General features: G+C 61.1%; 2 protein-coding genes across 4 annotated transcripts; both read right to left on the bottom strand.

Moving 5' to 3' along the window:
• Window positions 1-1,347: 1,347 nt before the first annotated feature.
• On the bottom strand, window positions 1,348-11,032 carry CEL (carboxyl ester lipase). Its single transcript, XM_047830503.1, has 11 exons — window positions 9,031-11,032; window positions 6,803-6,953; window positions 6,588-6,710; window positions 6,278-6,475; window positions 5,548-5,678; window positions 5,277-5,384; window positions 5,039-5,156; window positions 3,722-3,908; window positions 3,340-3,543; window positions 2,233-2,430; window positions 1,348-1,904 (listed from the first exon to the last, which is right to left on the bottom strand). Exons 1-11 carry the CDS (start codon window positions 9,094-9,096, stop codon window positions 1,424-1,426), a joined length of 1,965 nt encoding a protein of 654 aa, XP_047686459.1. The 5' UTR covers window positions 9,097-11,032; the 3' UTR covers window positions 1,348-1,423.
• A 130-nt stretch (window positions 11,033-11,162) lies between these two features.
• Window positions 11,163-25,207, bottom strand: GTF3C5 (general transcription factor IIIC subunit 5). Of its 3 annotated transcripts, none has more exons than XM_047830500.1 (11): window positions 24,785-25,204; window positions 22,408-22,627; window positions 20,936-21,134; window positions 17,747-17,942; window positions 16,504-16,608; window positions 15,296-15,410; window positions 14,716-14,796; window positions 14,428-14,525; window positions 13,457-13,539; window positions 12,678-12,820; window positions 11,163-11,825 (listed from the first exon to the last, which is right to left on the bottom strand). In XM_047830500.1, the coding sequence occupies exons 1-11, from the start codon at window positions 24,929-24,931 to the stop codon at window positions 11,671-11,673; spliced, it is 1,542 nt and encodes a 513-aa protein (XP_047686456.1). In that variant the 5' UTR covers window positions 24,932-25,204; the 3' UTR covers window positions 11,163-11,670. The 3 variants fall into 3 exon arrangements, 2 of the variants coding, with proteins under 2 accessions (XP_047686456.1, XP_047686457.1); XR_007146360.1 differs by having other exon boundaries at window positions 11,688-11,825; window positions 13,453-13,539; window positions 24,785-25,207; XM_047830501.1 differs by lacking the exons at window positions 20,936-21,134; window positions 22,408-22,627; window positions 24,785-25,204 and adding an exon at window positions 20,653-20,921.
• Window positions 25,208-27,750: the final 2,543 nt, after the last annotated feature.

Below are 27,750 nucleotides of genomic sequence, written 5' to 3'. Positions count from 1 at the left end.
CACGACTATGCTTCCCCTCCCCCCGCCCCCCACAAACAAGGGTGAGAAGTGCCACATCCCAGGGCCAGTCCAGGGCCGGTCAAAGGCACTGGGGTCCAATGGGTTTCTCCTACTGTGTCAGGAGGCTCCTGAGAGCAGACCCAGCAGGTACAAGCACGTAGGGAAAGTTGCGTGTGTGCTAATGTGGTGGAGAGACACGTTGTTGTTGCATTCTTGAGTTTCCATTGGCCAAGAGCAGGGACAGTCACCAGTAGAGGCCACAGGGCTGCGAGGGTCGCTCCCCTCAGTCTTGGACGAAGAATCCCCTCTTCACACCTGAGAGCCCTCCACCAAGCCAGAAGCCCAGGGTAGCCAAGGTGGCCACAGGCCGGCCCGAGTGCCCCCTGCTCCTTGAGGGGGGACACAGGTTTGCCCCCTGTCCAGCTCAGCCACGTGGGGCCCAGGCCTCAGTCTTCAATCTGTGACTAGAGAGGGAAAGAGTGGCTGGCTGGTCCCCGTGTGCTGCTGTCCCCAGTCCCACCAGGCAGAGCCATCCAGGACTCCAGAATCCGCTCTCCTGTGAGCCCTCACCACCTCCCCACAGAGAAAAGAATGGGTGAGGGGTGGGGAGGCTCCCCAATATCGTCTCAAGCACTAGCTTTGGGGTTCCTGGATTTGAGTCTTTGATGACCTGGGGCACGTGTCCCCCTCTCGGTGCCCACCTCGTGCGGCCATGGTGAGGTCAGGCTGCTTAAGCTCTTGGGCACTTGGCACGATGCCCAGGCCCAGATGCCCAGATGTGGGAATGGCCCTGACCTCTGCCTCCCGTCCCCCTCTCCCCCCCGTCCCCAACCAGCTCTGCCAGAGCCACCCTCTTACACCCTCTTCCTTCTGACCTTCCAGTGTGATGCTTTCTTCCCCTCGACTTGCATCCAGCTGGAAGCAGAGCCGGTTTCTATCCCCGGGCCAGTTCCCCAGACCCCGGCTACAACCCAGGGTTAACTGCCCATGCCCCAGAGGGCTTGGTGTGGCTGGACTCCACCGGTCCGGGGTGGGGGGGCACTGTCTGCAGAGCCCAGCTCCTCTCTCAGCTGCGGCCACCGCCGGCCCTGCCCCCTGGGAACCAGCGGCCCAGGGCAGAGGGACCCGCGCCTGAAGCCCGGTCCTGGCTCTGACATTTCACTTCTTCAAACCCGTGTCCTCCTCTCTCGAGCGAGGGTGGCCCTCCGGACTTCCTGGGGCTTCAGGACTGGGGGAGACCATGGGGAAACGCGGTGGGCCCAGAGCCTGGGGCTACCACATAACTGAGAGCCCTGTGTCCTGCAGTGGGGACCAAGAGAGCAAAGGAAGATAACCAGAGAGGGATGAGGCTTTATTCAGGAAGAGCTCTGGAGGGGAGTGGGCCGCCGGGGTCTCACCCTACGGCTTCTCGGGGCCGAAGACATTAGAAGCCAGTGACTGCAGGCATTTGAACCCCTTCAGAGTCCCCGGAGGGGGGCGCGGGGGCGGCATCGGAGTCCCCGGAGGGGGGCGCGGGGGCGGTGTCAGAGTCGCCCGAAGGGGGCGCGGGGGCGGCATCAGAGTCCCCGGAGGGGGGCGCGGGGGCCGCATCCGAGTCCCCGGAGGGGGGCGCGGGGGCCGCATCGGAGTCCCCGGAGGGGGGCGCGGGGGCGGTGTCAGAGTCGCCCGAAGGGGGCGCGGGGGCGGCATCCGAGTCCCCGGAGGGGGGTGCCGGGGGGGCCCCGTCTCCGGTCATCGTGGGCAGCGCCTGGTAGGTCAGGGTCCAGTAGCGCAGGTAATTCGTCCTCAGGTGCTGCTTCATGGAGCTGCCATCAATCTTCCTGTTGATCTCCAGGTAGTTGTCACTTTCCACAGTGTAGGGGTCCCAGTGTGTGGGCACAGCTGAGTGGCCCATGTTGGGGTTCCTGCAGGGAGGAGAAAGGCTGGGTTGGGGGGTGGGGGCTCACAGGAGTCTGGAGACCTGTGTCCCTAGCCCACCTGGGCCCCGGCTTGCCTGACAGTCCTCTACCCTCTGCACCCACCCCACCATCAGGGTGTACATCCCTACGTCCTGGGCACTGTCTGGGCGTGAGCCCCAAGAGGCACAGGTCTGGGGGCCTAGCAGTACCTCTATCCACACACACGACAGAGGCACCGAGGCTCGGGGAGGTTAAGTGAGGGCGCAGGAACCCCAGGCCTGCAGGGCAAGGGGGCAGGAGGCCCTGGGCTCAGCCCCGACCCCGCCTTCCTTACCCGCTTCTGGCAAAGTTGGTCCAGTAGGCGATCATGGCCTTGGAGACGGTCCTGTCCTGGGACCGGTAGCCCAGGGGCGTGGCAAAGGGCTTCCCAAAGACGTACTGGATGTCATCGGCGTGGTCAGCCCCTACCCACTTGGGGTAGGTGGGCATCCGAGAGGGGTGCGAAAACAGGTAGGTGTAGGTTTTGGCGCTCCTGAGGAAGGGAGGGGAGACCGGCCGAGTTGCAAGGGGCTCACCCGGAGCGTCAGCCCAGAGATGAGGCCTGGGGGCAGGGGGCTGGGGCAGCAGGGAAGGATCTGGGGAGTCCCCCCAAGATTCATGAAGAATCCTGACACCTGGGGAAGGGAAAGCCGGGGGCCAAACCCGTGGATCCGTGGGTTCTACGATTTCGGTTGTATTTATAATTCACCTCCACAAAACAAACTGAGGCATCTTCCTGTAATTCGCTATCAAGAAAGATTTCTTTTTTTCTCTGCAGGTGAACTTGTATCTTTATGTAACTGGACAAGGTGTATGCCCTTGGATGTTTTCCTTTTTTGCCTTGACTGCCAGGAAGCTCGGAGCTACATTTATCGCTTAATTGCTGCAAAGCTTTGGTTCTAGATTCTAGGTATAATATTTTCTTAGTTTTGAAGCCTTCCTCACTTATTTTTTATTTTCATTGGCTATTATTCTACGGAGGTTTTTTGTTTTTTTTGTTTTTTTTTTTTATGCGGCCACAGTCTTAAGTTACTTTGAAAGTTGGTAAAGCTGAAACCCATAACAGAGATCCTCACCGCCCCGTGATCTTTCCTTCTCCACAGCATGAGGGAGGCAGGGGAGACTCAAAGAACTTTTTAGCAGGAAGGACTGTGGGGTGAGGGAGGGCACGCAGTACTGTGCTGGGCAGAGGACCGCGGGAGGGTTTGGTAAAGCCCCCCGAGGCTGGGAGGCGAGGAGGGGCTCTCTCAGTTCTTGTCGGGTCCGGGCAAAGAGGTGGTGCAGGCACGGCCTTCCCAGGCCTCACAGACACCCGTGAGCCACCCAGCAGAGAGGCTTCAGGGCGAAGGTGCGTGATTCCCAGGTGGCCCTCCCCAGGGAGCCTCCCTGCCCAGGTCCTCACTTGGCATTGGCTCTGTGCTGGGCCAGGGCAATCTTGGTGGGCACCAGGAAGAGGATGTCTGTCTCGAAGTCCACCACGGTCTTCTTCCTGGTCTCCTGGGACGCGTCGAGGGCCCAGGGCTCGGTGTAGATGTCAAAGGTGGTGTTGGCTCCCCTGAGCCCCTTGGTGATGGTGAGCCCGCTGACCAGCTTGTAGAAATCCTCGCTGCGGGGACCACACCAGCACTGGACCGCCACCCGGTGCCGGTGGGAGGGTATCTGTGCCCCCACGGACTGCTCCCCCCCCCCCGCCCCCACTACTGGGCTCGGCGCTGATCTCTGCTGATGCCTCCCTCGGCGGCCCCTGGGCACTGCCCCCCGGGGGCCCCACACCCACTGCTTACTCGGTGACCTCCTGTTTCTGCTTGTTGATGGCTGGCATGTCGATGCTGGCAAAGACGTGGCCGTCCATGTTGTTGGTACCTGCTAGGTAGTCGATGTCGGCCGTGTTGACGTACAGGTTGACGGGGTCATCGGGGAGGAAGTCGCCGTCGACGACGGGGAGAAAGCCCAGGTAATGCAACATGGGATCTGGAGGGGGAGAGGCAGGATCACACAACTCTGGTACCCACAGGCCCCTCCCCTCAGCCTCTGGGGCAGAGTCAGCTCCATCCCAGCGAGGCTGCGGTGTAGACCCCTGCCCCCTCTGATCTACACCGGGCTCCCTCGGGTCCAGCGCCACCGGCATTTAGGGCCGGATCGTTCTACGTCACGGGGAGGCGGGGCGGCCAGCGCCCTTCGGGACGTTTAACAGCATCCCTGACCCCAAGCCACGGGATACCAGTGTGACAACCAAAACTGTCTCCGAGACTCTGCCGCACGTGCCCTGGGGCCACAACACCCAGAGGGAGAACCACTGATCTAGAGGCCAAGGCTGTCCTCCCACGAGCCTCACTTCTCACTGGGCCTAAATCAGGAAGGGGGAGGATCTGGAATTGAGGGGACCGATGGACAAAGAGGCACCCCTCTCCGGGCTGGGTTCCGGTGTGCCCGCCAGAAACGGTGCCAGGTCCGCATGGTCCCCCAGATCCCTGAACTGGCCCCGAAGGGACTGGAGAGCCGGCTCGGGGCAGGTGGAGGCCCCGGCCTTCAGGAGGCCCAGCCTAGCCTGTTTTCCCTCCGGTTCGTGCCGGAGGAAACAGCTGGTTTGCATTTGGGGCCACGTGTTTGCTTGGCTTTCGGGTTTGCTTAGCACTTACGGTTTTATTTCACGTCCAGCAAAGGTGAAAAATGAGGGGGCCTCTTAGCATCAAAGGATGCGCGAGAGCGAATGCCAGCCCCCTGGGCTGGGGGGCCCCCCGGCACTCCGGCGACGCTGTGCCGCGGGGGTTCACTGAGCGTTGAAAGGGGGGGGGGCGGGGAAGGAACCAGTCGTCTGGTACAGAGGCGCTCGGTCTTGGGTCTGTGCATCCCCCTAAAACCGTGTGCACCGTGGGGGCTGGGACCCAAATGCTCATCAGCTTCTCAAAGGGGTCAGGACCCAGGAGGATAAGAAGAAATCATGGCCGCCTCCTCCTGCAGCCGGGGCCACCCAGCCTGCAGGGGTGGCTGCAAGCTGCCTAGGGATGCCAGCAATCTGGTGACAGGGCCACGCCTCGGACCTGGCAGTTGCTCTCTTCTCCAGGAGCATTGCCCTCCCCCGCCCAGCAGCCCCCACTCACACTGCATGCCTGCCAGGGGCATCTTATAGGCCAGCGTCAGGGCGTGGGGGTCGGTGACCTTCAGACATCTGGCCATCCTGGCGGTGTCGTCCAACGGGCAGCCCACCTTCTCGGCGATCTGGGGGGGGGGGGGGGCGGGCAGGCATGTGAGGCCAGTGCTCCAGGCAGAGGAGGACGGAGTCAGGACGGAGTGGGAAGGAGGGAGGCCCCTTCCCTGCCTACCACGGCCCCTCTTTACCCTTTTGGCCCAGAAGAGGGGGTTCTTCTGGATGACCCAGGGGCATAGTGCCACTCCACTCTGGCTGATGGCTCGCCGGATGAGGCCCTTGTTGTAAGGAGAGAGGGTCTGCAACACACAGAGGCCCTGTCACTGAGGCCTCGACCCACCTGCCCACCCCGGGCTCAGCCAAGGACGCCCCACGCATCAGTTCCGGCCCCCTCCTCCCTGCCCCCAGAGGCCCCCTCTCACACCGTGGGGGGCGGGTCCCCCCTCCAGGCGTCTCCCGGACCTGCAGGGAAACGCTAGCACCTCCAGCTGACTCTCCAAAGATGGTGATGTTGTCGGGGTCCCCTCCGAAGGCTGCGATGTTCCTTTTCACCCAGGCGATGGCCATGTGCTGATCCCGGAGGCCATAATTACCTGGGGGCAGGGTGGGGGGTGGGCCTTCATCGGGGACCCTTGGCCGGGGCTGGGGGTGCCAGGGCCTGGCCCGCACGAGGTGTACGATCCACGTGGGCGGGATGAGAGCGGCCTCGGCAGCAGACACCCTGGCTGAGCCCCAGGATGTTGAATGGTCCCCCCGGGAGCTGGTCGGGTCAGGTGCTGGGGCAGAGCTGGGGCTCAGGCTGGGGGAGGGCCGGCCTGCTCACTTCTCTCTCCCCCTGCCACAACCCCCCGTGTCTGTCTGTCTATCCTGCAGCTTCTGTGTCGCCACCTCGATGTCCTCTCTTCTGTCTCCACTGGCCTCCGTGTCCCTGGCTCCTCTGGGCCTCTCCGGGTCCCACCCTGCCTGTCTGTCTCTCTGTCCGGCAGTCTCTTTCCTTTCACTGCAGCTGCCGAGGGGCTCCCGTATCTCACGGCCCGTTTCCAGCCCCCTGGCTCTGCAAGTCGGATTTCCCGGGGGACTGTCAGGAGTTGCTCGAGCACGAGGGGCGTCGAGGGGCGTCCCCACGGGGCTCAGAGCTCGCGGGGTCAGGCGCGCTTCCTTCCCCTCCCCGTGCCCAAGACGTGTAGCAGACCTGGCAGGTTGGCGTCCCCGGTGCTGAGGAAGCCCAGGGGGCCGACGCGATAGTTGAAGGTGACCACGATGACGTTGCCCCGAGTGGCGATCTCCTCCCCGTCGTACAGGTAGTTGCTGAGGAAGTTGGCCCCGTGGCCGGCCCCCATGAGGAAGGCGCCCCCGTAGATCCAGATCATGACGGGCAGGTTCCTGGAGACTAAGGCGGAGCAGAGCGGGCCCGGTGACCCCGCGTGCCCCCCTCTGGCTCCCCTCCGCGCCCTGTGCTGCTCTCGGGGGCCTCCTGCAGGGTTCGGGGAGGGCGAGCCCACCTTCCTTCTTGCCCTGGGGGACCCAGATGTTGAGGTAGAGGCAGTCCTCCGCCCCGTAGGTGTTGTCCTGGGTGATGGTGGCCTGCAGACAACGCTTCTTGAAGTCCTTGGCCTTCAGGGTTCCTGTGGGCGGCCAGCGGGGCCCGCGTGAGGACGGCAGCCGCCCCCACCGGCACCCCCGGCGCAGGGCCTCGCCAGCACCTGCCCGCTCCCACCTTGCCAGCCGGGGTGCCGCTCCGGGTTCTCCAGGGGCCTGGGGACGGCGGCGAAGGGGATGCCTCTGAAGATGTCCACATAGTTGCCAAAGAGGCTGAGCTTCTTGTTGACGCCTTCCACAAAGCCTCCTTCCGTGTACACGGCGCCCAGCTGGGGGTGAAGGCCGAGGCTCAGGTGGGCTCGGGCCGCTCTCCCTCCCGAGTGGGGGTGGGGGCCACCTGAGCCGCCCCAGGGTGTCCGGAGGCTCCCGGAAGACAGCTTCGGGGAGGGGCCCGTCCGTACCCGAGACCCAGGCCCCTGCCGCCTGCCCTCGTTCCCCGAGGGGGTCCCGCTCCCTGGATCTGGGAGGAAGCTGCTTCAACCGGCGTCTTCCCACCCTGGGAAGCCTTCCGAGTAGGCCAGGAGTGGTGGGTTTGGATCCCAGCTCCGGCCACCTGGCTGTGACCATGAGCCTCCGTTTCCCCATCTCTAAGATTAGACAGCAGCACAGTCCCCCTTGTGCCCCCCCCCCCCCCCCCCCCGTGTCCAGCCGGCCTGGAGTCTGTGGCCCCGTGCCGAGTTCTCACTGCTGGGAAAGACCTCTGCCCCCCGGGCCATCGGAACCACTGCTGTGTCCCCAGCCCTGGCACTGAGCCTGCCCCCGCGCGGCCAATGCATCCAATCCTCGCTGGGGGGGGGGGGGGGGGGGGGCCTGGGGACTGGTGTTCATCTCCCCGTTGTCCCAGGAGGAAACGGAGACTTTCCTGCTGGAAGTCATCCTGAGGGAAACAGCTGTCCGACCTCAAAGCCGGGCTCTCATCCCCTCCTAGGGCCGCCTCCCCACCCGTCTGGTCCGGTGGCAGGTCTCCGCTTCCTGGCTCTCACCTGCACTAGGTTCCCGGTGGGCGAGGGCGGGGCAGCCCCGCACGCCCAGGCGGGGACCCAGCACCTTGTAAGGTCTAGGCTAACGGGGGTGGGGAGGCGGGAGCTGCATTCAGAGGCCGGAGTTCCTGCCCGGTGCCGAGGGTGGGGTAAGGGACCCAGAGGCAGGTGCAGGTCTGCTCCCAGCCCTGTCTCTCCATCTCAGCATAAGCAGCCTTGTTTCAGGCCTCCAGGCATTTGTCCCGGCCGGCTTCGGGCTACTGGGGCACCGAGGTGGGCCAGGTCAGTGCCTGGGGACTGGGAAGTCACTTCTCAGAACGGAGATTGGCCTGAGGCTCCCGGGTGAGGGGTGAGGGCCAGGGCCCCTCGCCGTGGTGGCAAGGTGGGAGGGTGGTGCTGGCTGCTGGAGGGCTGAGGGGCAGTCCCGGTCCTTTCTGCCCTCAGACAAGCCCCTCCCCCCCCCCCCCCCCGCCGCCCAAAAAGACAGCAGCATCCTCTCAGGGCAGCACCTGAACCTCCAGGTCCCGAGGCAGCGGGGACGAGGAAGGGCAGGATAGGGGTGAGAATGACACGGGGGCTGCGTGTCTGTGGGGTTTCGTCCCGAAGCACTTTCCCCGCCTCATTCCTCAGGCTGCAGCAGGGCGGTTATGGAGGGCAGCCCTCCCGCGCCCCCCCCCCCCCCCCGCCCCCTCAAGGAGATCTCCGGACTTTCCCAACTTCCTCTTGGAAGATGGAGGTTATGTTGGGAACCATACTCGGGGTGGGACTAGAGTGGGGTTCCAGGTTTCTGCTCAGCCACCGGTGGCTGTGTGACATTGAACAAATAGCTCACCTGCTCTGGGCCCATCTCCCCTTCTATAAAAAGGGGACAGCGCCCTCTCTGGAGAGGAAGGAGCCAGACGGGCGTTGTGGGTCAGGTTCCCAGACTCCGGAAACAAAACTTCAGGGCTCCCAGTTACGTTTAAATTGCACGTAGATGGATTTTTTTTTTTTTTGAGTACAAGTATATCTCAAATATTGTACAGGACATACTCCTACAATAAACTCTCCATGTTTTATATAAGACTCAAATTTGGCAGCTCTTCCTGCCCAGGGGTCCCGTCCCCATGCTTTAATAAAAGCCCCTTTTAGCACCAAAAAAACTCAAATTTAACCTGGCATCCTGGATTTTATCTGGCAGCGTAAGCAAAGCACCAAGTGCCCAGGAAATGCTGTCTTGAGAGTTGAGGTCTCTTTCTCAGGCTGGCTCTTTCTGCCGCGGACTCTGCCCGTCTGCCTTCCCTCCACCGTGCCCTGTGCCCAGCTTCCAGATCTGGCTTAGTGAGGACTGAGGGGCCCCTGCCCCCTCTGCCGGCCTCTCACTTACCTTGGCCGCACTCGCTGCTGCTAGGCAGCAGGCGAGGCCCAAGACGACCAGCTCCAGGCGCCCCATGGTGTGTGCCCGCCTCTGCGTGGCCCTGGTTTGGCCCCTTGCGTATTTATGGGGCTGGAGCCAGCCTCCGAGTTGCCAGCTGCCCGCAGAGGGCCCCTCTCCCTCCTCCTACCTCTGGCCCTCCCTCCAGGCTGGCCACACTCCATGCAGCGTACCTGGGGCTGAGACAGCTGTTGTTTCCAGCCAGCCTCAGGCTGGGCCAAGGTCACACAGTAGGGGACACACACGCGCGCGCGCGTGCACACACACACACACACACACGCACGCACACGGGTGCAGGGACAGTCTGTCTTTCCCAGGGCTGGCTGCTCCGAATGCCCTGGTGCCCACAGCGCACCTGTGCAGGTCACTGCCTACCTGGGAGCAGACGCAGGTGGTACTGGGTAGACGGCCGCAAGGCCTTCGGCTTGGCTGGGGGCCCACTGCCCTGCATTCTGGCTCATTTCTTCACAAGGGCTTGGTTTACCCTCAGAGAAATGGGCATGCTTGGTCTCCACGGCCCGCCTGCCCCCCAGCCCCAGCTCAACAGGAGTTTGTAGGGGACCGGGCATGGGACTTCTGGGACACAGGTGGGTGTGGCTGACTCTTGTCACCAAAGGCCCACTGGGGGCGGGGACCCGGAGCAACGTAGGTGATCCTGCCCTTGGGGTAGGATCCCCACGTTCAGCACAAGTCCTGGGACGGGAAGACCAGAGGCTCAGGTGGCCCACGGGAAGCGGGAAGTGGGGCTCCAGCCCAGCCTTGAGGGCTTCCCTAAGGAAAAGGAAACGCTGGGCTTTCTGGCCCCAGAAATGGGCCAGGCAAAGACCCTGGAGCAAAGCCAAGCAGAGACAGAGACCAACCGACGGACAAGGGAAGGGACAGATCAGAGAGCCGGGGAGGGGGAGAAAACAGAGCAGAGGTAGGTGGCAATAGAAAACACAGCCACTACCGTTTCCTGTGACCATGTAGGACTTCGGTAGTCAGAGAAGGTTACTAAGTGGGAAGGCCACCATGGACAAGGCCTGAAGACTGTGCCTCTGAGTTTGGCCGCCTGCGGAGTCACTGCTCACGGAGGATGTTCAGGCTCTGCTGCACAACCACCTCCAGTGACGGGGGCCCATTCAGGAGCCAGGGGACAGCCAGAGCCCTGTCAGGCCAACAGCCCCTCAGACCGGGCCCCAGCGGGCCCTGTGCTGCCCGGGAGCCGGTGTTTCTGACACAGGCCACGGCCCCCCTGACATCATGCCTGCTGCTGTCACCAAGCCTGCCTGTCCACCAGACCCAAACCTTTTGGGACGCAGAGTGGACGACAGGCTGGAGAGGGGTGGGGAGAGGTGGGGGGGGGGGGGTTGGGCAGCTGCAGGTGGGAGGAGTCGGGACACGGGGAAGGGGCTGTGCGGGCCAGGCCGGGACTAGCGTGGCTTCAGCTGGGCAGCATGAGGACACGGGTGCAAAGGGCTCGGGTGCTGCCCCAGGACAAGGAAACGTATTTGTTAACTTGTGCCTTTTGTCCGGCTATTCCGAGAACGTGTTCCACAGGCAATTATTCCGAGAGGGGGGGAGGGGGCCCCTCCTGGTCCCCAGCAGCAGGGAGTGGGGCCCTCTGGGGCAGTCCGCCTGGCCAGCTTCTCCTCCAGAAGGCAGGTTCCCAGGACTGGCCACTTTAGGCCAACTGTGAGCCACTGGGGCTCGTGATCTGTCATCCGAGGGGACTGCCCAGGAGCCTGGTCAGCAGACTGAGGCACCTGACTTTAGAGTCAAAGTGACTTAGGGACTTGTCACACCAGGTGGCCCGGTCTGCAGGCTGGTGGAGGGGGCAACTGGGCGCATCCCTGCAGCACGGTGGCCCGGCCGCCCAACGGCACGGGTGGGAGTGCCCCCCAGGGAGGGCAGCCTCGGCCCCACCAGGAACGCGCACCCCCTCTGGCTACACAGCAGGGAGCTCAGAGGCAACAGGGTCGGTTTCCTCGCGAGCCTCTCAAGAACAGGCCTGACGCATACGTACTTGAGCCGCGCTCACCCGATCTCCAGAGGAAATTCCACCGTGGCTCCAATCCGCCCCCCCGCCACTGAGACACCAAGACTCCTTGGGAAAGTGTATTTGATCGGGACGATTCCAGCTGGGCCCCAGGAGGATGGGATCCAAATGCAAGGGCTGTCTTCGCCCATCTGTGACCGCAGAATAGCTTCCTCACGCCAGGACCGCCATCGGCCATAACCTCCAAGGCAAGAGCAGCATCTTCAGGCCACATCGTCTCCACCGCCAGCTGTTCTCAGCCATAGAGAGGTGGTGGCCATCGGCTCAGCCCATTGGACACCGGGCTGGCTCACGGCTGCACAGAGCCAGGTCACAAGCTCTGGAGGTGTCCCCAGGCGCCCCGGGCCAGAGGGCATCCCGGAGCAGCAGGTGTCTGGGGCAGATGGGCAGGACCAGGGTCAATAGCACCCAGTGCCAGGGTCCCAGCTTTCCTCTGAGGGGTCTCCTAGGGCCATTCTGGTTGCTGTGGGCAACACTGGGGAGCCACGGCTTGTCCTGGCACCGTTACCAGTCTCGTCTGATCAAGGAGGCCCAGCCGTGGCTGTAGGTCTACGTCACACGTAGTCCAGAATCTCGGTCTCCATCTCGTTCTCACTGCCGTCGGATGGCTTGAAGTCCTCCTCCTCCTCCTCCTCGTCCTCGTCTTCCCCAGACTCGTAGGTCAGCTGTTCTTTCCCACCATCAGCCTTGGTCGGGCTGGAGAAGAGAGCTGGGGCCGGGAGACAAGGCCGTGTATGTCCCAGCACAGGCTTCCCCGGTGTCCCCCAGCCCAGCTACTGGTGGACCCAACCTCCAGACCAGCAATCAGGCTCCTGGAGGCCTACTGACACTTATGGGCGGCTGGGCTCAAGCCCTGGGGAAGCCGCTCTGGGGGGGCGCGGGTGGCTGGGGGACCAGCACTCTGCGGTTTTACAAGCGCTTCAGGGGAGTACGAGGCCAACGGCTTTGAAAACCACTTCCCCCCGGAGGAGGCTAGGTGGCTTCACGGGTCCAAGGGACCCCGAGAATGCACAGGACATTTTGTGTGAGTGCTTTTCTCTGGGAAGAAGGTCCGCGGCCTCGGGAGGATTCTCCGAGAGGCCGTGTCCCAAACGGGGCTGAGACCCTTGCTCCCATCAGCTCCGTGGAGCACAGATGGTCCGGGAGGAAGCCGTGCTCACTCTCCCCCGCCCCTCATCACACCCGCAGACCAGGAGCGCCCACTCCTCTTCCTCACCCCCACCCACACCCACTGCCCCTGCTCTCCGAGTGCAAGAAGACAGGCCAAATGTGCCCACACGTGGCTGGAAGAGGGAGGGTGGTGTCAGGGCACAAAGCGGTGGCTCCGATGGCAGCACCAGCCCTGCTCCAGCCCGGTCTTCCGGGCCCGTCTCCTGCCTTAGCCCCCAGGCTGAGCACCGTGACTCCCACCCGTGGAGACCTGGCGGGCAGGCCGGGGGACCGGCTCCTGGCGGGGGGTGGGACGATTCCACCCGGGTGCAATTTCTTGGGGGATGGGTCCGCTAGGGAGACTTGCTCTGTCCCCAGAGCGGGGCATCCCTTTACCCCGATCGGCTCTCACCAGGCCTCTTGGAGCGGATGGTCTGCCGGATCATGAGGGACATGGTGTCCCTCAGGTTGTCACTGGTCTTGGGGAGGCACCAGCCATCTCGCTCTGTGCAGCAGTTCTCGGCCCCGTCGTTGCGGTGAATGATTCTCTGTAACCTGGGGGTCAGGACACGGCGTCTCGGGTGGGCTTTCTGCCCACAGGTGCCGTTAAGGGTTTGGCAGAGGTGGGGCCGTGCCTGGAAAAACAGCACTGGGACGGCCGCGCGGGGGCGTGAGCACAGGACCGAACACCCATGGGACGCTGGACACTCCCAGCCAAGGTCCTTAACCGGCGTGGCCCCCGACCCCAAGGTGCGCACAAAGCGGGATGCGGCCGCGCATGCTGTCCTGTGAGAACCCCCGGCCCTCACCAGATTTCAGGCCGTGTCTGACGTGCTCCCGTCTCTTCCCATCCCAGCTCCCCCCACCCCTTCTTTAAACACCATAAGAACTGGGTGAAAGGCTCCTGGGATTCTGGTCCGCTGGGGAGGATCGGGCACCGGGTCCTAGACCTCCACGGGGGCAGAGGAGGGAGAGGCCCAAGACTCAACCACAAGACACGTTGGCGCCCAGCCCGGCACCGCAGCTCAGAGGTGCGGCCCAGGCGGACCCCGGAAATGGTCCCCGGCGGCCGCCAGGCTGACGCAGGAGCCCCGTGGTGCCCACCGCCCCGAGCGGAACAGCTTCGGGACACCTTGGTCCCGAGCCCCGCCCTCCTCACCCTGGCGTCTCAGGGCCCCTTCACGTACGTACTCTTCCACATTCAGGTCACATAACTGGTAGAACATCTGGCGATAGGGTGGCAGGGCCCCCTCCCGGAAGACGTAGACCGAGTCCTGGGGAGAGGACAGGGCGGGAAGGTGGGTCAGAGCTCGCCCCGGCCAGTCCACACCCGGCGGGCCCGGCTCTTCCCCTGGACTCAGGCGGCGCAGACAGGCCAGAGGCCGGGAGTAGGCGCGCAGAGGCTCCGACTCCCCAGGAGGGGTCCCCCGGCCCCCGCGACCATGAGCCGCCTGCGTGGCCGGCCGCGGTATGGCGCGGGCTGTCGTGCCAGCTTCGCGGGCCCTCGCGGTGCGCCCTCATCCCTCACCGCCTCCTACCAACCGGTCCCGTTCTGCTGCCCTGCACGCTGCCCGCCCTCCCCCCCTCTGCTGCACATGCCCCTGGCACGTGTCCCCTACGAGACAGCTGAGCCGAGGCCGGGGGTGCAACTCCCAGCAGCCCGAGTGGGCGGGAGGCCCACGGAATCCCACGTCCGGTGAGCCAAGGACGCCGTAAGCCCGTGAGCCCCCCACAGCGGGGCCAGGTGGTCTGCCGTGGCCCCGCGTGCGTGTGGGCACCCGCCCCGCTGGGCCGGTCCAGGTGGCGGCCACAGGCTCACGAAGGGCAGCCACGCACACTGCCGGTGTTGCGCTCCCCGCTGACACCGGCCACTGCCTCTTTGCCCAGATGGTCGAGGCCCCCGGGGCTGGGCGGCTCACACCCTGAGCTCTCACTGTGCTCCCCAAGGCCATCCTGGAAGCTGGGAGCTGTGCAGAGGCACCAAGTGGGAAGAGCTGCCTCGGTCAAAGCCCCTCCTGGTGGCCTCGACCCGGGAGATGAGCGTATGTGCGAGGGTGTGTGCGCGCGTCTGGCCTGCACGAGGGGGGTGCCTCCTCTCCACGGTCCACCGCACCCCCAACCGGGCAGGCAGATGCTCTCCTTTGGGGCTCAGGGGCACCCACCTTGAGCTTGTACTTGTTAGAGGTCGATTTCCGCGTGCCACCTGTCCCTGACGGGCCCAGGCCCTGCTTCAGGTCGTGCATGGTGACGAGCTGGCTGGCTGCAAGGGGACAGCAACAATACTTTGGAATCCGGGAGGACGTTTCTCCCCACCCCGCCCGGAGCGCTGGCCCCTTGGGAAGCCCCACCGTACCCCACCCCACCCCACCCCGGCATGCTGATGCCCACCTCCCTCCGCGTCTCCGTGAGGGCAAATCAGCCTGATCCACAGGGCGAGCCGGGGCACTTACGCATCTTTTTGACAGTGATGGGGAGGCTGTAGTTGTAGGTGCTGCGCTTGGCCTTGACAGGCATATCACTCGGGGCGTAACCTGCGGACGAGGAAGGGCGTGTCGGGTGCATGCGGGTGCAGGGCCCTCCTGGCCATCAGAAGTGGCTTTGCGCTAGTCGCGCACCAGGGTTCGCTGGGGCCGGCTCCTGAGAAGGGGACTCCAGGCCCCCAGGCCCCAGGCCCCAGCGGCCACCCTTACGGCACCAACCACACGGGACTGCGTGCTGGCGCCCTGTGTGCGCTGCCTCACTGCAGGCCTGGGGACCAGGCGGTATTGGGTGCCCGGCCCCCACCGCAGGAACCAGAACAGGTGGAGGGACCGAGTGCACGAATAACAAGTTTAGCGGCTCGAAGGCCAATGGTGGAGCTGGGACCCAGGCTGGGATCCCCATCTCTCTGCTATTCTGCAGAGATCTCACCCAGGAGGAAAAGGCTCTTTTATCTTCGCCATAGGGATACATTCCCATCACAGAAGAGAATGCTGTAGAAAAAAAGACATTGAGAGAGAGAAAGAAAACCAAGGCGTTAGTAATTTTTACCGTATTTCATTCCACAACGGATTCGGAAGTCAAGGACTTGATAAATTTTGGCATCTGGGTTTTTTCGGGGATCATACCCGTATCGGATCCACAGGCTTCTCCAGGGGCCTGTTATCTGGGGACAAAAGGCGGGAGTGTGGGGTGGGGCCAAGGCTGGTCCCTGGCTCCCTCAGAGATGTAGGCCTGGGGGGACATGAGTTGGGGACACAGCCCTGGAACCCCACCCCTGTTCTGCCGGGTGCAGCTCTGTCACCTTGGGCAGGCCACTTGGTCTTCCTGTTCGAGAGGACAGGAGCCCCCTTTTCCATTGTTTCTGTGAGGATTAAATGAGATGATGACCCGGGAGCCTTCACCACGGCGCCTGGCACATAGTAAGTGCCCAATAAATGTTACTGCCATCCTAATGGACAGGATATACTGTCCCCAAACAGTACTCCTGAAGCCCTATGTCTAGAAAGCCTATGCTAAAAGACAGACAGCCGCTCTCTGAAGTCTGGGGTCCAAGCACAGGAGGGATGAGCCTTCTTTGTGCCCCATCTGTCATCGCCGTTATGGTCACATCTCAGGCTTGCCTCCCAGTGCTCCATGTGGGGACCCTCGGCAGGTAGGACGCCTTCCTCCGGCACCTTTGGCAACCTCAGTAATGACACCTCATCTCTGTGCCCTCCTGGACCGAGTCCAAGGTGGGTCTGCCCCACCCCCACCCCACTCTGCCCGGGTAGAATGAGCCAAGGCTGGGGGCCCTGCGGTTACGGAGCCTGGTCTCTGCAGCCCAACAGGCTGGGGTCCCAGTGGCTGTGTCACGTGCTGGCTACAGGACCCTGGCACATCGAGGCACCTCTCTGAGCCTTGGCTCTGCCTCAGAGGAAGAAGGGACTCCTGTTGCCACCCCCCAGGGAGGAACAAAGGATGTAACAAGTACACGGCATTTAACCCAGCGCCTGGTCCTTAGAAGGTTCTCGACGTGAGATCGTTTAAAAGCATACAATCCCTTTATTCACAAGTTATGCGATTACTCTCTAATCCTAAAATCGCCGAGGGACGGCTAGCATTGCTGAGGAGGCTGTAGGGGACCTGCCTGGGGCTGTAACAGGCCTCCCGGGGGCACCAGGACCGAGCCGCCAGCTTTGCCGTGGCTCTGGGAGGTCACAGCAGAGATCAGGGCAATCCTGGCGGGACCCAAGGTGCCAGGCTGGGCAGACACTCACCATGTAATAGGCCACGAAGGGCAGCAGAACCTTGAGCTTGTCAGGGTGGACGCTGATGTTGGCCTTGACAGCGTTACGTGACCAGATGGGACGGATTTCAAACAGCTGGGGGGGGGGGGGGGGGGGGTCAAGGCAGAGACTGGGATGAGCACCAGCAGCCTCCCGCCCCTCCCCCCCACCGGCTCTGCCTCTCCGGACTGGCCTAGCCCCCAGCAGACCCTTTGGGGGAGGAGCTGGCAGAGAGCGGCTGCTGACAAGCACACGGCAGCCTTTGGGCCCGGCCGCACCCACTCACTGTCCCTGCCTTCACAAGTGGAGCCCCGCACACCCAGCACAGGTCAGGTGTGGCTGCAGGACCTCCAGACTTCCGTGTCCGGAAATGACCACGAGAGACACGGTCTCTGTCCTCATGCAGCTCACAGGGCAGTGGGGGAGGCAGATGAACAAAGAAGCCAGGGCAGGGCCAAGAGGGGGACACGCCAGTGTCCTGGGACCCCAAGCAGCTCCAGCCTAGAGGGTGGAGCCTGAGCTGGGCTATCGTAAAGGCCGAAGCGGACGGCCGGGCCCAAGAGAGGACCGCAGGAGGCCAGTGTGGCTGGTGCATGGCAGGGCCAGGGCCGGAAGCGCCCTACGCCAGGCTGTGGATTGGACTGTGTCCAGAGAACACGGAAGGGCCTCGGACAGCGGTCCCCCAGGTACCGCCTCCAGCGACCAGTGACCGCTAGAAAGGTGTCCACACAGTCTCTTTAAGAAAAAAACCCCAAGGGAACAGTCTGCTTCGGCAAGGGAAGAGGTGAGCCTCGGCCAGCAGCAACGTGGTCTCACTGAGAACCTGCCGTCTGTGCCTGTAGAGGCAGGAGTGAGAGGCCCCACGGCTTTCCCAGGACCTGCCAGCCAGGGGACGGGCAGAAGGCCACTCAGTCCCCTCCAGCATGCTGGGGATGAAGCACAGGAGGTGCTCCATGTGGTTTCTTGCTCCAACGATGCATGAGCGAAAGCTTCCCAAACCCGGGCTCCACTGTGAAGTCACAAGCAGACGAGGTACCGATTGCTTAGCGCCCCCAAGGAACTGGCTTGTGCCGTCATGGCTTTGACGTGTGACATCTGGAGGTGAAAAGCTCCCACGTGCCGACGAACCGGTTTTAAAAAGTCAGCACAGCCGAAGGCAAAATGATGAGGGACGGAGGGGGGGCCCGGCCGGGTTCCCGGGGGGTGGTCCATGCAGAGGCCGCCCCGAGCTCACCTTCCTCAGCTCCTCCTCCACCTTCCGGTCCACCGGGTTGGTGGAGATCCTCCTCCACGTCTGCACCGCAGCCTCCAGGGGCCGCACGGGCACCTCGTCCTCCTCAAAGTTGACGAAGATGGCATTGTGGGGGCGCCGGGCCCTGCTCAGGCCGATCAGGTTCTCGCCTGAGACGGGCGGGTTGTTGTAGCCTTCCCTGGGGCAGAGAGAGCTGGCGTGGGCCCGGGTGCCGAGGAGACCCCAGGCACGGGCCTGACCGGACCAGGCAGGGAGCCCCCCGGGCTGTGACGCCAGCCGCCAGCCGCCTGCCCGTCAGGCGGAGCAGGGAGGTCAGGGAAAGGCGCGGCCACTCAGGACACGGCTGATCAGCTGTCAGGCAACAGCCACGCTTTTATGATTCGCTTATTTAACCCCAAAACAATTCCACGAGGAAGGAACCAATTTCCTACGAGGTAACCGACAGCAGCCAGAAAGCCGCCTGGAGTCAGAGCTCGTGCGGACAGAGCCGGGACTCCCACCCGGGGAGGCTGGCCAGGGGCCCGGTGACGCCTGTCCTGCCTCCCTCCGAAAGAGCACGTTCGGCCCAGAAGCATCTCTGCAACAGGCAGGTGCAGGGAAGACGGACGTTACCGAACTACCATCATACAGCACAGAGGCTGGAAGCGAGTGAGCATTCTGACGCCACGTCTGCTCAGGTCTCTCGTTGGGCACCAGGCCCGGCTGTCACTGAGGGGGAGGTCACGAATGTCAGGCCTAGGCGAAAGCAGGGAGAACAGCCTCCAGAAGCCCCACAATCCATCACGAGCTCCAACAGTGACTGCCATCGCATCCGTACCTCACCCCAAACCCCGAGATTCTTCTGAAATGCATTTTAAAGTGTGCCTGGACGTCACAGGTTTTCATTCAGGTGATCACTACCTTTTAAATTTGTTTCCATTTTACCTTCATTTTCTACACGAGTACAAACCATCTGTATACTTACAAGGAACAGAGTGATTTTTCACACTGGAAAACACAATTACAAAGACGGGAGCAAGTCTGTGCCTTTTTTTGTAACATGACTCCATTAGGAATCATCCTGAACAGGTACAACACTGCCCGCTTTTCAAGGCTACCCCTCGAGACCCCGACCACCCCCAAGAGGGAAGGCACGGGTGGCGGCTCACTCCAGCCCTGGCAGCCCGCCGCCAGAGCACAGCAAGGAACGGCTGCCCGCCGGGGCCCGTCAGCACAGGGAAAGGACTCCCTGCTAACTTCCTCAAGGACGAGGGACCCCCGTCAGGCCAGCCTTCCTCTGCCCGTCGTCCTGTAGGAAGCCGGACCTCCCTGGACCCACAGAGGGGCCAGCAGGGCAGGAAGATCGATGGGGGCCCTGGGAAGAAAGGCAGGTTCTTTCCATTTGCTGGAAAATCGATAAACCACATGGCGGCCAGCCTTCCTCCCTTATCACCCCGTCAGAAGCTTCAGAGCAGCTGCCTACTGGCCCTAGGGGACAGAGGGTGACTCAGCCACTGCCAGCCAGGGCCAGCAGTGCAGAGGGCCTATCTTCTCCTTCTGTGTATTTTGTCCGTCTCCGACTCTGAGAGTAAAATGCTTGTGGGATAAAAATAATCAGAACATTTCAGAAATATGCACATGGTCTCTCCCCTAAAACTCCTGTGCCGAGGACAGCCGACTAGAGCACACACACGGAAAACTCCATCATCCCATGTGGAGGGTTGCGGGCCGGGAGGGCGCGGCTGACCCTTTCCGCTTCCACGTTTCTGTCACGTTTTGCCCATCTAACCACCACTTGCTCCTGCGGTCAGGAGGGAGTGGGGGCTGCGGATCCAACAGGCCGAGGGCCGCGAAGAGGCTGCCGCGTGGCCCGCTTCTGGCTGGGGAGACTGCGAGCGGACCGGTGCCGGAAGGTGCTGGGGAACATGGAAGGCTCCTCGCTCTGGTGACAGAGCGGCAGGTTCAGCAGGGTCGTGTAAGAAAACAAGCCCTTCCCCGCAGGAGGCACGCAGGGTGCGTTCTCGAGGCCGCGCTGCCGGGCCGGGGCTCGAGCTCGGGCAAGCAGCGGACCGGTGCCAGCCGCTGAAGCTGCTACCGTAGCCCGGCCTCCACTAGACAATTCTCACTACTTTGGGCTATGTCTGGAACTCTCCGTATTTTGTTAAAGGCAGAGAACATACCTTCTCCTTCGGACCAAATCTAGGCCCCTTACCATGGCCCATGAGACTCTCACCCCTACCACGCGTCCAGGCTCACTCTGCGACCACTCTGCATGTGCCAATCCTCTGTTCTAGAATGTTTTCCCCGGATCTTCACCTACCCAGCTGTGTCATCGCCCAGGTTTGTTTCAAATGTCAGCCCCTCTGGGGGCCCCCAGCCCTCAGCCCCCTCACTGCCCCTTATGACCCACACCCCTTTGATCTCCTCTGAGACGTGCACCAGGCCACGGGCCCCTTGCTCGCTCACCATCTGCTTGTGTTCCATCCAGCTCCCGGCCCCGCCCAGCACAGGACCTCCTTCCTATGTGCTGTGCTGTTCTCGGCTGACGACGCAGGCTCCGAGGAGCGCCCCGGGCCACAACAGGCAGTCAGTGCTTGTTGATGGCAAGAGTTAGTGAGGAAAGAACATTTCTCTCACCTTCTAGAGACAACTGCTCTGGGCCCAATCTTCCAGATCTTTCTAGATTTCTATGATCATACCACAGCTTACTTTCATGCTATAGAACGTGCTCCTACGCCTGCTTTCTTCACAGAGCGAGGTACCCTGGGCAAGTGCCACGTCAGCCCACGAGCCTGCTGTCTGAGGCCACGTGGTGCTCCCTGGCACAGAAGGGCTGTGATTCCATTAGCCACCTCCCTACGAATGGACTGGTCGCTTGCTTATTCTACCAAACTCTGCCAGGCACTCACCCTTCTAAGTGTTTCATGCTTTTGGGGATGGGACTTCAAGGCTGAGGGTGACATCCTGATTCACTCTCCATGGTGCGGGGAGTTCGGAGCGAGGCCTCCAGCTGGGGCACGGTCACCGGCTGCTCTGTGTCTCGAGGCACTGGAGCCACGGGCTTGAGCGAAGCCGGCAGTGCTGGCTGCCTGACCCGCGAGTGGCAGAGGTGAGCCTCAGACCCAGGCCCTGTGACCGCAGGGCCCTTGCTCTGAACCCTGATGCCGTCGTGGGGGTGGGGGTGGGGCTTACCGGTGCTGTGTCTCCGGTCGGTAGAAATAGTCCACCGGGGTGTCCAGCCGAGAGAAGATGGGCGGGGGGATGTAGAGCGGCAGCTCCTGGTGGAAGAAACTCTCCTTCTCAGGCTTTAGCATGAGCACTTTGTCATACATAGACACGCACCTGCCGCCCGCCTCCGTGTGCACAGCCAAGTACTGGAAGTCGGACATTCCTGGAAAGAGAGGGGGCCAGATGGCAGACACCCTCTTACCCCCTCCCAGGAACTGGCAGCTGCTACGCACCCACACCCACGTCTTCTCGGCAGGCGTCGAGGGAGCCGTGCGGTGGGTGTTGCCAGGCAACGCTGGCGGGGGCCGAAAGGACACCCTTCCGGAAACTTCTGTGCACTTGACTCCGCGCACCTGGACTCACGCGGAGGGGCTGAGGGCTTATGTGGGACGCGAGGCTACGGTCTGGGTCAGTGCTTCCTGAAACGTAACGTGCACACGCCTCACGGGGGACCCTGCCGAAGGCTGCGGGATGCTGTGCCTCCCACGAGCTCCCAGGTGGGGCGGTGCTGCTGTCTGGGACGCGCACTGAGCCGAGGGGTGCTGGCTCAAGTACACAGACAGAAGATGAATCACGGAAGACCCTGCCCCAGGAAGGACGGCCCTCTTCGGTGACTACCACGTTCCACCGGAAAGACTGACGTTCAAAATGCCCAACGCAGGGGTCCCAGGCCCTGGTTTCGTTTCTTGCCACTTTCTAGCCCCCTCTTCCTTCTCAATCTTTATTCTGGTCAGATTCTCTCCTAGAACTGCAGCTACAACCACACGTTCCTAAGGCTCGGCTAGTAACCTGCCAAGTGCCTCCGGTGTGTACGAACCAGCCCCTTCACGGCGCCCCCGACCCGGACCCTCCACGCGGGCCTAAGGAACCAGGGCCCCACACTGTTCGGACGAGAGCCCGAGGCTGAGGGAAGCCAAGCTACCCACCCAAACAGACTTGCTGTTCCTCACTTGCCCTCCTCATCCCATCCCTTATTGCCTCCTCACTGGGGCTCCCTATGGGTAGCAAACCGGATTGAGGGCCCCACGGGACACACCCAATTGGCCAAGAGTTCAAAGGAACCTGAGGTCCCAAGGGGCCGAGGTGATCTGGGAAGGCTTCAGACAAGAGGCAAGACCGGCAGGGGGTCAAGCCTTAGGGAAGTTTCCAAAACCCTGAGCGTCAAAAATTGGAGGCCTGCTAACCAGCTTTATTCGGCCCTACACAGTGGCCTTAAAGATTAAGGGATTACTCATAGAATCGAGCTCTTCTTAAGAATGCAGAAGGTGGAACAGCAGTGAGCCCACAGTCCACGGCCTGCACCGTCCCGCTCCGCTCATGCCCCACCCGATTCCTGAGCATATATGGCCCTCTTCACTGTGTGGATGAGCCACAGAGTACCTGCAGGAGTGTGGGCACAGGTCCTGAAATAAGCCAACGCGGTAAGCTGCAGTTACCTTGAAATTTATAAATGGTGGAGATGATGCCAAGCATCTCTATGTCGAATGTGACCTCGGGGTGGGCCCCAGGACCCGGCACCGCCCTCTGTCGCTTCGTCTTCCTCCTGATCCGCAGCAGCAGGCTGCTGGTACTGAAGCGGTTGGCGCATACCGGGTGGCAGTAAGGGTCCTTGGGCCGGAAGTACAGCTCCAGCCTCTTGGTGGGGTCTGCGTAGATCTGTGGCAAAGGCCAAGGAAGACAGTGAAGCAGTGCCCGCCTAAGCAGCTGGCAGGGAGCTGCTCCTGTCTCAACAAAAGCCTGACGGTGACCCAGCTGACGAGGGAAGGGCTAGGAGGCTGATGTTTCGTTCAGAGCTTTTAGTTCTCAGAAGACCCATTTTTCAAACCCGGGTATCTGTTTTTTATGTAGGAGAGAAAATGAGGATCGTCTCTCCCTTCTGAGAGGCTGGAAAGTTGGAGATAATAACTACCAGTTAAGTGAAGCCATCACCTCGCAGATGCCTGTTTGGTGTGGGCAGTCATGCACCTCTCCCAGCAAGACTGCGGCGGGGGGGGGGGGGGGGGGGGGGTGCGGGTGTCTTCTCATCCCTGAGTTTACCACGGAGGAACTGAGGTTGGCAGGGGGAGTGGCTTGTCTTGACCTTCCTACTCTAGGAACTACCTGCTCCAAAGGGTCCTGCTCTTCAGGCTTCCGTGCAAATGTTTCCAGGTCCAAAGGAAATGGAATCAACTAGGAACGAGCACAAGTATGGCTAAGTATCACTCCTCCTTTTGAGGTCTTGGTTCCTTCTCCTTAAAACGAGGTACTAACAGCACCCCCTCGCAGGACTGCTGTATGCAGACGTATGCAGCACACTCAGTCTGCTAAGTCATGGTAACCACTCGGCACGTGTCGCCCACAGAGGGTAAGAGTAGTGTCAGCCGTGTGCGCGTGAAAACACCAATGATGCTCACTGAGCCCAGAGCATCTGCTCGCTAGTTTGCTGGCTCCCCAACACTAAGGACACAGCCTGGCCCTTGGGAGGTGCTCAGGAAACGTGGAGGGAAAGAAGGTTAAAAGGAGGCCCAACCCTCAGGAATCCCTTCTCGCCAAACACTGGCCTATGAGACCACGAGGCTGGGAATAACCCCAGACATGGATCTGGCAGAGGACATGCACAAGAAGCACTGACAGAATGAACCAATGACCAGTGTCTTCTCAAAGGCTCTCACTGTAGTTGGGTACAAATATCCCTGAGGTCACTGACAGTAAGGATTCTGTCAGTACCACACTAAAGTCAATAAATCAGGATCAAACAGCAAAACGTGACTAACAGCCTCTATGGCATCCTGTGCTTAATGACAGGTTTTCAATATTCATTAAGGAGGAGGAAGCAGAAGGTAAGAGTTCAGACTTCAGAGGGCAGAAATGCATGAGTTCAAACCCCCACTGCACCACGCGGGAGTTTTTTGACCCAGCCTTTCTTACCTGGTATCTTTATCTGAAAAGTGAGAATGATGGTACCTAACTCCCTGGATTGTTGTGAGGATTCAATCACGTATCTGACAAGTATTTTGGAAGAAGGCACTGTTATGGATGTTAGGACTATAGAAGTAAACAAGAGAGACCAAGTCCTGCTCTCATGCAGTTTACAGTCTCAGAGCCAAGCGACCAAGACGGACAATAAACGCGTTAAAACACAATTTCAGACTGCAATTCAGATTGAAGAGGCAGGTATGAACTACTAAGGCCACTTTAATTAGGGCAGAGAAGGACTCTCTACAGAAGAGACATGTCAATATTTGGTGCACGGAAAAGCACTTCCCCGGAGCCTTGCACAAGGCAAGAATTCATCCCAGCTCCCTTATTTTCCTGCAGACCTTGAACAAATTGCCTCGGTTTCCTTGCAAAATGCGGACGTCAGTGGCTACTGGGCAGGGTTCTAATTTGGATCAGATGTCAGTAAAGCACCTGGAACTGAGCCTGATACCGAAGAAGTTGCTAGCCATTACTATCTTTAACCCTAACCACACACTTCATCCCCTGTCCCGTTGGCCAGCGGTCTTGATCCGCGACGCTTGGGTCTTCTCTGTGAATGAGGACAGGGCAGCCCAGCACACCGCGGGGGCTGCAGCTGAGCTGCGCTCGGGCTGCGCCGCCGAGGCTGCGGCTCCCGGGAGGAGGGGACGGAAAGGACACCCCGCCCCTCTCGGGGTCTCCCGTCGCTCCCGCCACTCCAAGGCAAGTCCCCGCCCACTGGCCGCCCAGCGCCCTGCTCAAGCGCCGTTACCAAGGAAACCACACTTCCCTGGGCGGTCCCTCCCGCCGAGGTCCCGCGACTCCGCCCCCCCCCCCCCCCCCCGCGCGATTCCCCCTCCCACCCCAGCTTCTCACCCGGGAGACGCCCTCCTCGCCGCCCAGAGTCGGCAGCATCTTGGACACGTCGCGCACCACGCCTGGGTACTCCACGCACACCATGCGTCGCTCGCGCCGCAGGTCCACGGGGACCGCGGTCCCTGGCCCCGCGTCCGCCGCCGCCATCCCTGCACGTCTGGTCCGGCTCGTCGCGGTCCGGCCCTCCACGCGTTCCTAGGGGCCTCTCGCAGTGGTTCCGCCAAAGAATTGTTCCGGGTTCCCTCGCTGCTCGCGTCTCTCTACATCCCTGGGCTTAGCGAGACTCGAGGCCTCTGGGAGCAAAGGCCCGAGGGGAGGCCCCAAGGTTTCGGGGTGATTGACCGCCTGGTCCTCAATTCTGTGTTTAAAATGATGAGAGTACCCCGAGGGGCGGGACGACGGTTTGCCGCTCCCAGCAACCCAAGAGGGACTCGGACTGTAAGACACCGCCCAGTTCTCGCTTTTAGCCAATGAAGCGTCAGGGGGAAGCCAGCTTCCGCCCCTTCTACTAGCTCTTAGGTTTCACCCAATGAAGAGCCAGAACTGGGCCGGGTCCCCGCCCCTTCCTAGGGCTCCTTCCAATGAAGGCTAGGGGGCGGGCCCGAGGCAGACTTCCGGCCCGCCTTCCGGCGACGGACAGTCCCTGCGCTGAGTAGATTTCCGGACCCGAGCGCGGAGGGGTTTTCGTGGGGTCCGGTGCCCGCTCCTGCCGGCTGTTCCGGGGAGGAGTCTCCGGCGGCGGGGGGAGGTGGACCTGGAAGTGCCAGCGTGAAGACATTGCGCTTTGAAAGCTCTCCTCACGTCCACGCACAGAAAAACCCCGGAGCTCGGGTCGGAAAGCGGCGTGAAGTCCCTCGTTTCGTAGATATTAAGCGCCTACCGTGTGCTGGGAACTACTCAGAACCAAACAGAGCGGAGCATGAAGTGAGCGGCCCTGTGGGAGACCCTGAAGCGAGGGGCATGGCCCATTCCAGGAAGTGACAGAGGACAAAACTGTAGGGAGCAGACTGGGGGACATTGAGGGAGGGGTCAGAGGTCGACATATGCCAGACAGAGCCTAAAAATGTGTGCGTCCAACCTGTCGGCTCTTTCTGAGTGCGATGTTGAAGCGTTGAAGGGTTTTATACCGGGAGTGGCTTGATCTGACTTGTGCATGTAAAAGACTCTAGCTGTGGTGTAGACAATGGATCAGAGAGGGCAGAAGCCCGCTCAGATAAACCCACTGAGACGCTGCATAATCCAGGCAAGAGATGCTGCCCGGGGCCAGGGAAGTGGCAGTGAGAATGGGAAGAAGGGGCTGGATTCGCGAATATTAGGAGGAATTTAAAAAAAAAAAAAAAGGCAGGGGACCCCTTGGATGTGGGTACCCTAGGTTTCTGAAATGATTCTTAAACGGAGATTTACTTCATTGCTCTAGAGGATGTAAGGAGGCTGCATAAACGGCTGCAAAGGCCATTAAATGTATTTTAAAAAGAAAAACGTGTAAGCTGGGTGTGAAATATATGTCCTTATATTATAATTGGAAGACCCAGCCAGGAGTCCCCTAAAATGAAAGAAAGGCCCCTGCATGTGAGAGCCCTGACCTGCCTCTCTGGCAGGAACTGGTGCATTTGCTATCACCAAAGAAGATTCAGCGCAGTGAGGCTGGGACAATCCTCCACATTTGTTCACGCCTTGAGATGCAATTTCCTTCAAGGTTTTCGCGTCCTTTTGTTCTCATTCCGTGCTCACCAAGCAGTTTTCTGGTGGTTTGTTCCATTTTCCAGAAGGGAGACGCTAAATGGCATATGGATGGAACCCCTCCCTACAATTGTAAATCAATAAATTGGTGTGTTATATCAGACTCCCATGCGTTTGGTACCCATGAGTCAATACTGAGTCCTGGCTGGGGAGCCCCTTCTACGGGGAGCCCTGGGCTTGGGAGGTTATTGATTCTGTGTTAGCGAAGGGCATGGAGAGCTTTGGAAAATGTTTTCGGTGGGCCCCCGAATCAATATTCCTTTCCGGGCCGCTGGGTCAGTCTGGGAAGCGCACAGGTGTTTAAACTCCTCTCCAGCGGGGGCTGGATTCTCCCTACGCCCTTAGAATTGGAGAGAAGGAGTAGTGTTCACTTTTGACCACCCGATGGCGACAGAGCGTCCTCTCAGGCAACGTCGCCACCTGGTGGTCATCGGTGCCCATGACACCCGGAAGAAGGGGAGATGGGCTGTGAGCGCAGGGAACAGAGCTTCCCAGGAGTCCTGTGCTGAGCCGGGGTCAGCAGCTTCCGATCACGTCCGACCGCAGGGAGGCCACGCCCCTTCTACACCCTTGCACGCGCTCCCCAGTCCAGGAATTTCCCGGCGCAATCCCACCGCTGCAACCGATGGGGACCCGGGAAGTGGGGTTTATTCAGAGGCTTCAGTTTTCTTTTCAGCTGAAAGTGGGACCCACTGTCGCCAGGAGCCTTCCCCTCCCTAGGCAGCTTGTCATCCCAAAGCAAAATTAAATACAGGACTGAACTTCAAAGGTCGTTCATAAATGGAGTTTAGGTTGCCAAGTTAAATAGTTTCACAAATGTGCCAGGCAGAGGCAAATTTACAATGACACTAATAAAATTTAAATATCAGGGTCTATGGCCATACCACCCTGAACGGGCGGGATCAGGTCTGATCTTGGAAGCTAAGCAAGGTCGGGCCTGGTTAGCACCCGGATGGGAGACATCAGGGCCCCTCGATTGCAGGTACCTTTTCGCAAGGCTCTGGGGAGGTGCCTTATCATTGTGTTCACGTGGGCGTTTGTTTTTATAAAAAATAAAACAGTAAGATATTTTAACTGCAATCGGTTAAGACTACTGTCTCTTTCTACCTACCCTGCCCTCCATCCCACTTGCCCTTGTGTTGGGAGGCATTGAAATGGTCACAGGTACTTAAGGGACTTGACAAAGGGGAAGTCCCGTTGGGAGTACGTTCAGTGTGGATTGCCTG

This window comes from Prionailurus viverrinus, chromosome D4 (genome assembly GCF_022837055.1).
Source record: "Prionailurus viverrinus isolate Anna chromosome D4, UM_Priviv_1.0, whole genome shotgun sequence".
Lineage (NCBI taxonomy): Eukaryota > Metazoa > Chordata > Mammalia > Carnivora > Felidae > Prionailurus > Prionailurus viverrinus.
The sequence above is the reverse complement of the archived record's forward strand: the minus strand, read 5'-3'. Positions and strand labels throughout refer to the sequence as shown.

Coding starts and splice junctions, on each gene's coding strand:
- CEL (XM_047830503.1), bottom strand. CDS start 9,096: ATGGGGCGCCTGGAGCTGGTCGTCTTGGGCCTCGCCTGCTGCCTAGCA. Junction 3,544..3,721: donor CAGAAACAGGAGGTCACCGA/GTAAGCAGTGGG, acceptor TGGTCCCCGCAG/CGAGGATTTCTACAAGCTGG. Junction 1,905..2,232: donor ACCAACTTTGCCAGAAGCGG/GTAAGGAAGGCG, acceptor TCCTCCCTGCAG/GAACCCCAACATGGGCCACT.
- GTF3C5 (XM_047830500.1), bottom strand. CDS start 24,931: ATGGCGGCGGCGGACGCGGGGCCAGGGACCGCGGTCCCCGTGGACCTG. Junction 12,821..13,456: donor TGTGACCTGAATGTGGAAGA/GTACGTACGTGA, acceptor CCTGACCCCCAG/GTTACAGAGAATCATTCACC. Junction 11,826..12,677: donor CATCCGCTCCAAGAGGCCTG/GTGAGAGCCGAT, acceptor TCCCGGCCCCAG/CTCTCTTCTCCAGCCCGACC.